We start from the raw sequence: 12629 nt of genomic DNA, 5'->3' as shown, positions 1-12629 counted from the left end.
TTATGGTGGTGCTCATAGCAATCTACAGCATGACATCTCTTATTGTTTGACGTGTTACTATTTTTTGGTACTTTGTATAAATTTGCAAATGCCTTACGGTCTTTGAACAATGTTTCTTCCTTTGTTTTATGGATACTATGCTTTTAATATTGTAGGAATTTTATGGAGTTTGAGGGTAAGTTATGTTTAAAAAAAAAAAACAACAATGATGAATAAAAAAAGTTTAAGGGTAAATGTTTTATGGTCTTTGAAGAAGCTTTCTCCTTTTAGACCAAAAATAGAGTATTCACCACGTGATGCACATGACAAGAATGAAGCATATTGAATTCAGTAGTACTTGAATTATTGTTTATAAATGTAAGGGATGATGATAGGTACATATGGGAGATGCACTTTTACCGCTAAACCTTTTGTCTAATTATTAATGTTAAATCTTAGTACTTTGTCTAATTATGGATGTTAAACTCTTACTATTTTTTATCTTAATTTTTATTCCAATTTTTCTTTCGTTTTAGATATGGATTACATAATATAATCTAATTTTTTTATGTAAAGTCGGTAAAGTATAGTCAAATTCAAAGGAGTAAGGACTTGTATTTTCTTCATACAACATTCATAATGTCATCCAAATGGCTAAGAAGTTAAGACGAATGAATGCATTTGGAAATCTCTATACTATAAATTAATAAATTATATAATGATTTAAATAGAATATCGGTTTACCAATATTTATAAGGCTTTACCAAAATTTATAAGATTTTATCAATATTTTCAAATTTTCTAAACCTCATACCAAGTCTTAACAATAACAAAATTTCTATCATTTTACCGATATATTTAAGGATTTACTAAAATTTCTAAGAATTTATCAAAATATTTAACGAGTTACCAAAATTTCTATCGTTTTACCAATATTTATGAGATTTTACCAAAATTTTTAAAATTTTACCAATATTTCCTAATTTTCTAAACAACCAAATCTTAACAATTACAAAAGTTCAATGGCTTTATCAAAATATCTAATAATTTACCAATATATCTAACGATTTACCAAATTTTTTATTGTTTTACCAATATCTCTAACGTTTTACCAAAATATCTAACAATTTATAAATATTTATGAGACTTTACCAAAATTTATAATATTTACCATTGTAATAGCCCGTTTCTAGTGAAATCGGAACAGTGGTTTTGGGACCACAAATCTGAAGTGAAAATATTATTTTATTATTATTTTAATGTCTACAACATGTTAGTAGAGTCATATGAAAATTTCGTTAAGAAATTTTACCGTTTGCATGTTCAATTTGATAAAAACAACTAAATCGCGTAAAATTCAAAAGTTGTGTTCTATTAGCTAAAGGTATTAATTAGCTATAGAATTTTAAAGTGGAGGTTCTTATATGGTAATTAGACCATTTAAATGATAGTGGACAGTTATGAGATTGGTTCTATTGAAATTATTAAAGTTTTGAAAGGTTGTGTTGGTAATTTAGTAATAAATGTTAAAATAAACAAAACAAATTCTTTTAATTTTCAATCATCTTTTTCCTCCACCAAAAATGAAGAAGGAAGAACACCATTTAGGGCTTTGAAGTTTCAGTTTATTCTCTAGCTTGCATGTAAGTGCAGTTTTGTCTCGTTTTTAATGATTTTTATGTTTTTCGTATCGTTGTAGCTTAATCTAGATAATTTGGGGACAAATTTGCAAAACTATTGAATAGTTTGAGCTTCGCCATTGATGAATATGTTAGGTTTTTGAAGTTTAATGGAAGAAAATGAATCTTTGTTGTGAGTTAAACAAGTTTTGTAAAGTGATTTTTGATAAATTTGTCAATAAGGGGTTAAAATGAAAATGTGAAATATTCATGGTGTAATTTGTTAATTAATGAAATGTATGGATTGCTATGAACATATATGATATTCGACTAGGCTAAGGTGTGGATGAAATTGCATGAATTTCATTTTACGAGCCTAGAAACTAAATTGTAAAGTAGTCAAAAGTATAGGGGTAAAATAGTAAATTTTCCAAAACATGATTTTTTGGATTAAATTGATTAGAATAAGGTTTAAACTAGTTAATTTTGATTATATAGATCAAGAAAAGCAAAGTACTAAATTAGATCGGGGAAAAGATAAAGTGTTGGAGTAATTGATCGATTTTCTCCATACGAGTTTGAGATAAGTTTGTATGTTTATTAAGCATTAAATTATACTTTATTTAAATGCTTTATTATTATATTCTTGATGACACGACTACTCGAAAATATGCAACAAAGTTTCAGCGACTTTCGGATCCCGTTTGAACTTTAGGAACATATAGGATACAAATGACATGTCATTAGGGGTTACTGTGTTTTGGGTGCTGGTCTCGTACGTCCTACCAGTGGCTGAGTTTTTGGCATGTGTTGCGGTTACTTGACAACTTGTGTGAGCAGCACCGTGTAGCTACATCTTAACTGTTAGCTTGTGTGAGTAGGCCCATTTATGGCTCAAGAGAGAGCATTGATATGTGATATGAGACAGTAGTGGTGTTGACCACATGATGGCAAATAGTGTGCGAGATTCCTGTGTATCTGATATTATTCTAGTGGTTCAATGGGTAAGAGAAGAAAAAGAATTGGCAAATGCTTTAATTAGAATTGCTATGAAAGCAATTGAAAGGTATGAGTTATTGAATGATCGAAATATGCTTAGTCACATGCTTGAAAATGTGAATGCACCTAGATAGTTGTATTTATGCTATGATGTCTTGAGATGATTTGCTAGTTTATGTGATAATTAAAATTGAGTGGCTAATGTTGTTTAGGCTACGTCCAAGACATGTTGGATTGATTTTAAATGGAATATGCTTATAAATGGAAGTGGTAAGATTTAATTTTGAATTACAAACTTACTAGGCTTAATTGCTTACTTTTTGTTATTTTCCGTGTCTTATAGTGTTTCAAAAGCTCGTTCGGATTGAAAGTTGTCAGAGATCTCATCACATTATCTATCGGCTATTTTGGTACTTTCGGTATATATATATTGGTTTAATGGCATGTATAGGTCATTTTGGCTAATGATAGCCTATATGTTTTGTTATGTTTTAACCATTTGATTTGGCTTGAATTTGAGTATATTTTGTTGTACATATGTGTAATTGGTCTTATCATAATGATATATGTTTATCTTGTGTGTGAATGCTAGTTACGAATTGGTATTTTGGTATTATATAGATGAGTTTGATAATTGGCATATAGGTTAAGATTTAGGCACATTGGTGCATATATGTAGTTGATCATTTAGATGGATTTTGGTAACATAATTGGCATGTTTTGAATGGTCAATTGAGATGCCTATGGGCATCATGGTTGTTGGTGATGATGTTGCATGTTTTAGGCTTGATTTTGATTGGTTGAATGCCTATTTATGATGTGGTCATATGCTATTTGATATGTTTAGGTTGATTCAATTTTGGGTGAGAAATGTGGCTTAGAAAATGACATATTTTGTCCACACGAGCAGAGACACGGGCGTGTGTCTCAGTCGTGTGTCTGTAACCTATTTAGGAAGTAAGTTAGTAGCCTCACACGACCCAACACATGGGCATGTGGCTTGGTCATGTGGCACAAGTCAATATACCCTCTAGTTTTCACACGACCTAACATACGGGCGTGTGGCTTGGCCGTGTGATCCAAGTTAGTGAGTTACACGGGTGCGAAGACGGGCTGGGACAGGTCGTGTGTACCTATTTCGAATACCCACACGGTCTAAGACACGAGCGTGTCTCTTGACCGTGCGAGACATACGGCCTGGTCACACGGGCGTGTGTCCCCTGCATTTGAAAATTTTCAATGTTTTCTTAAAAATTTCTTGAGTTCACGATTTAGTCCTGATTTGTTTTTGTTGTTTTTTTGGGGCCTCGATGGTTCATATTAGGGACTATATGATTGAATTTGATTGGTTTCTTAAACGAATGTGTTGTGCAAATGAAATGTATGATTGTTTGATCTCTAAGTCTGGTAATGCTCCGTAACCCTATTTCGGCGTCGAATACGAGTTAGGGGTGTTACAAATATTTCCAAAATTTTTAAACCCTATACTAAATATTATCAATTACCAAAATTTCTAAAGATTTACCATTATTTCTAAGGATTCCCTAAAATATCTAACGATTTACCGAAATTTTTAAGGATTTACCAAAATATTTAACGATTTACCAAATTTTCTATCATTTTACCAATATATCTAATAACTTACCAAAATTTCTAATGATTTACTGTAACATCTCATAAAATGGGTTAGAAGAAATTGAGTTGTGAAGTCAAGAGTAGTCATCTCTCGATTTTGAGTTAAGATATTAGAAATTTTGAACAAAGAAATTGATCTGGTTCAGTGGTTAAGAGTTCTAGTTATGTGTGTGAGGTTCTAGGTTGGAATCATGTTTCTTAAAATTTTTCTATTTGATCAAACCTCTATTCTTGACCATATGGCATAAGTTCTATTTCCGATCAACTTATGACAATAATAAGCTTGCTAGTTCAATGGTTAAGCTTTAGTATACCCTCTAGTCTTGTGTTTGAGTCTCTGCGTAAGCAATGAGGAAATATTTCGTGCTATTCCGTAATTTTGTTTGTTTGGTTGGTTTAAAAAAAGGTAAGTTAAGTAATTTCTTTTTTAATTTTTTCCTGGGACATTCTCCTCCCTTCAATTTCTCTTTTTGTTTTTGCTTTTGTTCCAACCAACCAACTATACTTTTCTTTTCTTTTGCTTCAACATTTTGTCATTGACTCTTTCCATATTCGTTACGTCAACTCCTTCTAGGCTTTTAGTTTTTAGGCAAATTGTAAGTGATTCTGATTCAATTTTATTTGCTTGAGTTGATGATGGTTGAAGTTACGTTATTTTTGTTTGGAATGGATTTCTGATTTGTGTAAGTTTTTGTCAAACAAAGTTCTCAAAAGTAACATTCTTTCAACGTTCTAAGTTTGCACTGTTGATTTTGTGCGAGGTAAGCGTTAGTTTTCATTTTGAGATTTCATGTTGAACTTTTTCGACATAATTTCGAGATTGGATGCTAATCTTAACGATTTGTTTCGAATAAGTCGTTTGATCTGTTGTTGTAATGTAGTTTTAGGGACGAGGATTCTTCATTTTTGCTTCTGCATTGAATCAGTATTAAGTGGGTATAGGAAACCCCCTCTTCTTCTTCAAATTTTGGTCGTTAGAAAATGAAATTTTCGAAGCCATATGGCCCTGTTCCAGGTCATGTGTGTTAGAGTATACCCAAAGATAAATCATGAGATGGTTGTAATAACATACTTGATTTATCATGTTTATTAATATAAGGCGTTACCATTATTATTTCAGTTTCTTTTCTGTGTGTATAAATAAACTGTTTTATAATAATGTCCTAAGAATAATATGATTATTCTTAAAAGATCCTTAGTCAAGTATTATTGTTGGACAGGACAACGATAATGCATTAAGACTAACATGTAGTTGATTGATGATAAAGAGTTGTCATTGATATGGAATGTCAGATTTGATGCATGAATATGTGTGTTAGAGAACAACATATTGGACTGACCCATTATGAGTATGTTTCTTGGATTATTATGTAATTGCCACGACATTACTCATAGTGATTAATATGTATATGATCCTTAGACTTGAGATCATCATAATCCCAAATATCGTGAGTAGTATATTTTGATACAGTCAAACGTATAATCAGAATCGGTTGTTCTATAAAGGTGATGTTGGATATACCACAATCGATGTAGAGGGATATGGTTGGTCGATATAGAATAAGTCCCTCCTACATAACGGGAGTAATATCTTAGGCCACTTGATTAAGTGAGACTAAAAATGCATGGCCATGCTCAAATAAGTTGATATGAGATGTCATACTTATTTGTATATCGTAGTCTGCTTAAGATATCAAGGAACATGGAATGGACTATACAAGTGTGACTATTCCATGACTTGTGTCCAATCCAGAGATAAATGAGTTAATGATTATTGCATAAAAGGTTAATCATAAAAAGGTTATGTCGAATCATGATCTCTTGTGACTTAGGTAGCAATGATGCATTGCTAGATGCCACCCATTGTTTGTAACATTGGAATCATTCTAGTATTACTGCTAACGTTACGAGAAACCTCTGTGGTCACACCCTATAGTTGAAATGAACGGAATAAACCATAGTTGGTATTGTTTTTGGGTATCGCTTGAATTAAATTAATTATAGAATTAATTTAATTCGGTAATCAAATTTCCAACACATTATGTACAAGGTTGTTGTACGCATAATGAGAACATGAATTTGGTTAGCATATGAATTCAAATAAATATATGGTTTACCGAAATTATATTATAATTAATATAATTATAATTTTCGGTTTAAAATATTATTATATTTATTTAATTCCTAAAAGCCCTAAAATAAAAGGATATATAGGAATCCTGTTTTTCTTTGTTTTTGGCTCTAGCAGCCGTCAAAGAAAAATCACTTTCAAAACTATTTTGGGGATTTTTTTCGTTCGTAGTCAACTAGGTGGATTGCGTAAAGGTCGGAGTCTCGATAGATTACGGCTTGGTTCGACTGTAGATCAGACTACACGTTGTTGAGAAGTTGTTGTCTATTCAGAAAAACATTAGGTAATTTCGTAACCTTTTTCACCCCGATTCGTTCCTCACACATGGATCCGTGGTTAGGGTCGCCGATTTTAAATTTTTTCGCTGCGCCGTAGGGGTGCCGGCGATCCAACAATATGGTAGGCCGTGTAAACCACACGGTCGTGTGCCAGGCCGTATAAACCATATAGTCGTATACCAGGCCATGTGGCATGCCATGTAACTCACTGTTTGCGGATTAAGACCATACAGACAGGTGACATGGGCGTGTGCCTAGGCTGTGTGTGGTTATGTGTTATGCAGGGTTCACATGGCCCAATGACACGGGCGTGTGTCCAGGCCGTGTAACGCATTGATTGTGAATTAGGACCACACGGGTAGGTGACACAGACAAGTTCACAGGCGTGTGCTGGACTGTGTTGAGGCACACGGGCCAACTATCCAAGCCATATGAAACCACACGGGCGTATGGACCAATATTTGAAACTTTTCCCTCAGGCCGCAAGTGTTGTTCGAAACGAACACAGGCCTACTGTAAGGTCCGTATGATTTGAATTAGGCTATAAAACTTGATATCTGATGATCTGATTGTAACACACCTAACCCGTATCCATCGTTGGAACAGAGTTATAGAGCATTACCGGAGTTTACAGAACAAATAGAAAAAATTTCAAACATTTCACATCATATAATATTCATGTCAGAAACCAATCGAAATCAAATATATTGTCTCTTATATGAGCTTTCTAAGCCCAAAATACGCACTAAAAATAAGTCGGGACTAAATCGGGTACTAAAAGAATTTTTTAAAAAATATTAAAAATTTTCAAAGCTGCAGGGGTCACATGACCATGTGGCTAAGCCATGTGAATCACACGGTCAGGAGACACGCCCGTGTCTCAGGCCGTGTGAACATTCGAAATAGGGACACACAACCGTATCCCAGCCCGTGTCTGTGCCCATGTAACTCCCTAACTTGGGTCACACGGCCAAGCCACACGCCCGTGTGTTAGGCTGTGTGAGCATACTGACTTGCTTAATTTAAAAGATACAAAGGCAGTTTATGTAATTTAGTCTTTTTTATCAATTTAGGCATGTAAACGGTAAAATTTCTTAACGAAATTTTTATACAATATTTTTATCATACTGTAGACTATAAAATAATATTAAACTAAAATTTTTTTACTTTGAATTTGTGGTTCCGAAACTGCTATTTTGATTTAACTGAAAACGGGTTGTTACACTGATGATGAACAACTTGTGATCTGTACATATATCTGCTATGTTTGAACCTAAATAAGTAGGGCTTGTCAGAACGTAATGTGCTCTTTCTTAATGCATACGAACTATCCAGGTACGATCTGTATTCTATTAAGTTTGATGGTACGCCTCTACGTCACTCTGTTGATTAAGAAAATGTGATATCCAAATATGTTGAATCGATTGATATTGATTCATATATATATAACCATGCATGTGACTTCATGACAATCTGATGTGATCTGCTGAGGTTTGATAAATTTGTTTTACAAAGCATGGACTCTCATGCCTACTGATTCTGTTATAGTTTGATAGCATGACCTACATACTTATTACACTAACTCTGTATGTGCATACCATGACATACTGCATGGGATTTGGGATGATGTGAAAGGAGGAAATTTTTGGCAGTTTAATAATCTGCATTATCTAGTGGTTTATCCACAATTCTGTTCTAGCAGCTTGCCTGCAGTATAGTGGCTTGACCAAATGTATTTAATCTAGCAGTTTTAATTGCAAAATACTGGTAGCACTGAACACAATTATCTATTGGTGTGATTCGGCTGGACTAGTTTTGGGGGAACTCTATTTTGGTATGTAGTGGAGTTGGGTAGGATGTTTTATGATAAATCTATATTTTGATTTGTTTGAAAAATACCGCATCTGCATAACACACATCCTCTGCATAGCTCTGTTTGGTTTTGCTCTGTTCTGTCCTATTCTGCTCTGCTCTGTTCTGTTTGTTCTGCTTTGTCCTGTTCTAATTGGGTTGTGTTGTTCTATTATATTACACTTGCTATTAGATTCGCTGTGTTTATTCTGATTTATATACTATGTTTTGTTAACTATAATTGATGTTGGTTATACACTGGGCCTTATAGCTCACCTTTTGTTTTGTTTTTGTGTGTTCAAGTAAGTCTCTAACTTTGGACCGGATGGTGTGTGGGAGCTAGGATTGTTTTGCAATAATGTAAAAAAAAATTTGGTCTTTTGAGGTTGTAATCTATTTCTGAGCTCATATTAGTTTTTGCTAAATTCATCAGTAGTTGATAATTTCTAACACTAAACTACAAAATCACTCAAGTCGACAAAATGAATTTTGATTCTCAACGTGAAACTTTGAAAAGAGTTTTCACCACGAATCAAGTAAAGTTTTGAATATTTTCTGAATAATTACTGAAATCAATTTTCAATACGTTGGTGTAACCCGTCCAGATTTGACTTGAACTCCTAGGCTGGGTTTGGGGTGTTACATTTACCAAAATATCTAACAATTTACCAAATTTTCTATCATTTTACCAATATTTTCTAAGATTTTACTAATATTTCCAAATTTTCTAAATTCTACATCAAGTCTTAACAATTACCAAAATTTCAATGACTTTACCAATATTTCTAAGAACTTACCAATATATATCTAACAATTTATATCTTTTATCAATATTTATGATACTTCACCAATATTTTCAAATTTTCTAAACACCATGTGAAGTCTTAGCAATTACCAAAATTTCTATGACTTTACCAAAATATCTAATGATTTACCAAAATTTCTAAGGACTTACCAATAAATCTAACAATTTACCAATATTTCGAGAATTTACCAAAATATCTAACAATATATCAAAATTTCCATCGATTTACTAATATTTTGAAACTTTACCAATATTTCTAAGAATTTACCAAAATATTTGGCGATTTACCAATATATCTAACGGTTTATCAAAATTTATAAGGATTTACCGATATGTCTAACAAATTATCAAAATTTTAAGGTTTTACCAAAACATCTAATGATTTACCAAAATTTTAATGTTTCACCAAAATATCTAACGATTTACCAAAATTTCTAAAATTTTACAAATAGTTCCGATTTTCTAAACCTTATACCAAATCTTAACAAGTACCAAAATTTCTCTAACTTTACCAAAATATCCAATGACTTATCAATATATCTAAAGATTTACCAATATTTCTAAGGATTTATCAACATATTTGAAGATTTTACTAATATTTTGAAATATCTAATGGTATACCAAATCTTAACAATTATCAATATTTCTAATGATTTTATCATAATTTGTATGAATTTACCCATATTTTTTGGATTTACCAAATTATCTAAGATATTATCAATATTTCTATCAATTTATCAATTTTTATACTGAATTTACTAAAATATCTAACATTTTACCAAAATAATTAATTTATCAAAATACCTAAAACTTTTTATTTTTATTTTTATTATTATTATGAATATAACCAAACCTCAAACATTGTATCAAAATTCTTAAAATCTCTATTTTAACCGGTAACCTATAAGCATTTTGTGAACTTTTTATGTAGGAGCGTACTGGTGGAAGTGCCGGAATGGCACGCTGCACGGTTTAATTCAAAAGAATATTCCAACACAAAAATAAATTTAAATATGAACCAAATAATTTCACCTTCTTTCTCATTTAAAAAATTATAAAAAAAAAACAACCCTAAAATTATGTCGCCGCCGCAGCCTAACGGAAAACCCCAACAACCGATTTCCCGGCGAATTGTCCGAATTACCGTTACTGACGCCGACGCTACCGACTCTTCCAGCGACGAAGAAGCGGCCCCTCCGAAGAAAATCCAAAAGCGACCGAAGAAAAAGCTTGTCAACGAAATCACTATTGGAGTTTCGACAAAAGAGAACGACGTAATAGCTGGGTCGAGCCACAGCAAGGTGAAGAGGTACCGAGGGGTTAGACAAAGGCCGTGGGGGAGATGGGCGGCGGAGATTAGGGACGGAAGGAGGATGAGGCTTTGGCTGGGGACTTTCGATACGGCGGAAGAAGCTGCCGTTGCTTATGATCAAGCGGCGGTTAAGCTGCGTGGACCTAACGCTCCTACTAACTTTAAGTTGCTTGATTGCAACGCTGTTCAGTCCTGAATTTTCTGTAAATGTTAACCTTCTTTATCCCCTTTTGCCCTTTGGTGTTCTCGATGTTTATGTTATTAGGGCTTTTTAGTTTTTGTATCTTTGACTTTATGCATGTAATAACCTGCGAACATTTGTTCCTCTTGTTTTCTCCTTCATCGGATCATGATATTGTACATCTTTTTTAACACCATTTCCTACTTTGTAAACTAGAACTAACGATTTTTGTTAACTAAATTTGAAGAAGCGTTCAAAGTTCAAGGTAATTTCACCATCCTTTCTCCTCTTGTAAACCTTAAAAATGGTGTCAGAAATTGAACTGCCACGAGCAACGCGATTATTTCATATTTTGTTTTTTTTTCAGGTGGAAGAATGTAAAGCAAAGAAAACCAATCTGCTAAAGGTACATATGTCCTTGCTTTGACTTGGTTTTTGTTTCTTTGAAATTTTCTTTACCATTTTTGTTTTTATGTTCTTTTATGTTACTTTGAGTTCTTGGAGGTAGCCATCACGTCAGTTGTTTTCTTGTTCATATTTTGACTCTTGTTATTGGAAATTTTTATTCTATCACCGATCAATTTGTGTTAAATTTCTAAAGTCGGTAGATTTTTAAGGAAATTTGTCTTCTAATATAGAAGTGAATGAATAGTTATTGATTTGTAAATGAGTGAAAGTTGAAGCAATTGGGATTCTTAGTACTTATCAAATATAGATGTTTAAGTTAATTATGCACTTTCCCCATTACTGATAGAGTACAGCGAATGTTTTTGAAATTTTGACCAGAAGTAATTTTATAGGATATAAAATGGTTAAATTTCAAAGCAAGAAGCTCAATTCGTCGAGTGGATCTATGGATGGAGTTTATGTAAATGTGATGTTTGTAACTTGTGTTCTCATTATTGGTTAAGGTGCTTTTGAAAGGAGCAGGAATGCCAAAGTGGTAGTACAAAGGGCACGGCATCCTCAGCTGAGTAAATATACCAATTCTGCTGTTTCCTGACACCTTATGTCTTCATTTCTTCCAAAAGGTTGGTTACGTTCATCGATGATTGAGTATTGTTGGTTAGTAATGTTTTGAGATGTTGTGCAATGTTTTTGTAATGTTTTTGTTTATTTAGATTTCTCTTGGGTGCAGTATGCCCACATTGATCATATCAGTTTTCTCATGCTGAAGCCTTTAGGCACCATTAATGATGGATTCTGATGTAATATAACTTTTAACATACATATGGAACCTCATAGAGTGGAATATATACATCTTTGTAAAACTAGGGTCTGCTGGAGGAGAGTCTTGTTTACAAACTAGCCATCATTCAACCTTTCGGCTCAAATGGGGAAGAAAGTGATCTAGAATTCCCCACAAGCAGTTTTGATCGAACCTTGTCTCCCTGCCACTTACAAGGGTTTATCCTCGTGATAAGTGTTACTAGAAACAGATTATCAAATATTCATGTATATATTTGGTCTGAGTGAGAATTAAGAGATCTAGTTTCTGAATTCACCTAAATCTCGTTAGGGCTCTCTGTGTTGTTGGCTTGCTCATCTTGACAATGTTGTGAGTTTTACTTGCTTATTATGATCTGTAGATCAAGGCAAATCTCTAGTTCTGCTGCCTCCTCATGGATAGTACCATCAAGGATACAGAGTTGTGGATCCAAGTGACTCGAAATGGTGGCAACAAGCTCTACTAATAATCCCTGGGTGCACAGTTATAACATCCGAGGCTATCAGAATCAAAATCTTAGAGGGGAATTCAATTCATACTACATTCCGAGTAATCTGGTATGACTCTGATACATAATTTTGAGTCGAGCTTAGTGAGAAAATATGAGACAT

General features: G+C 33.2%; 1 protein-coding gene across 1 annotated transcript; it reads left to right on the top strand.

The window, feature by feature from the left end:
- The first annotated feature begins 10225 nt into the window (after positions 1-10225).
- Positions 10226-10986, top strand: LOC105766250 (ethylene-responsive transcription factor ERF069). The gene has a single exon (XM_012585627.2). It carries the CDS (start codon positions 10377-10379, stop codon positions 10803-10805), a length of 429 nt encoding a protein of 142 aa, XP_012441081.1. The 5' UTR covers positions 10226-10376; the 3' UTR covers positions 10806-10986.
- Positions 10987-12629: the final 1643 nt, after the last annotated feature.

The sequence above is a fragment of the Gossypium raimondii genome, chromosome 5 (genome assembly GCF_025698545.1).
Source record: "Gossypium raimondii isolate GPD5lz chromosome 5, ASM2569854v1, whole genome shotgun sequence".
NCBI classification, from domain to species: domain Eukaryota; kingdom Viridiplantae; phylum Streptophyta; class Magnoliopsida; order Malvales; family Malvaceae; genus Gossypium; species Gossypium raimondii.
This window is presented reverse-complemented; position numbering and strand designations above follow the sequence as displayed.

Coding starts and splice junctions, on each gene's coding strand:
- LOC105766250 (XM_012585627.2), top strand. CDS start 10,377: ATGTCGCCGCCGCAGCCTAACGGAAAACCCCAACAACCGATTTCCCGG.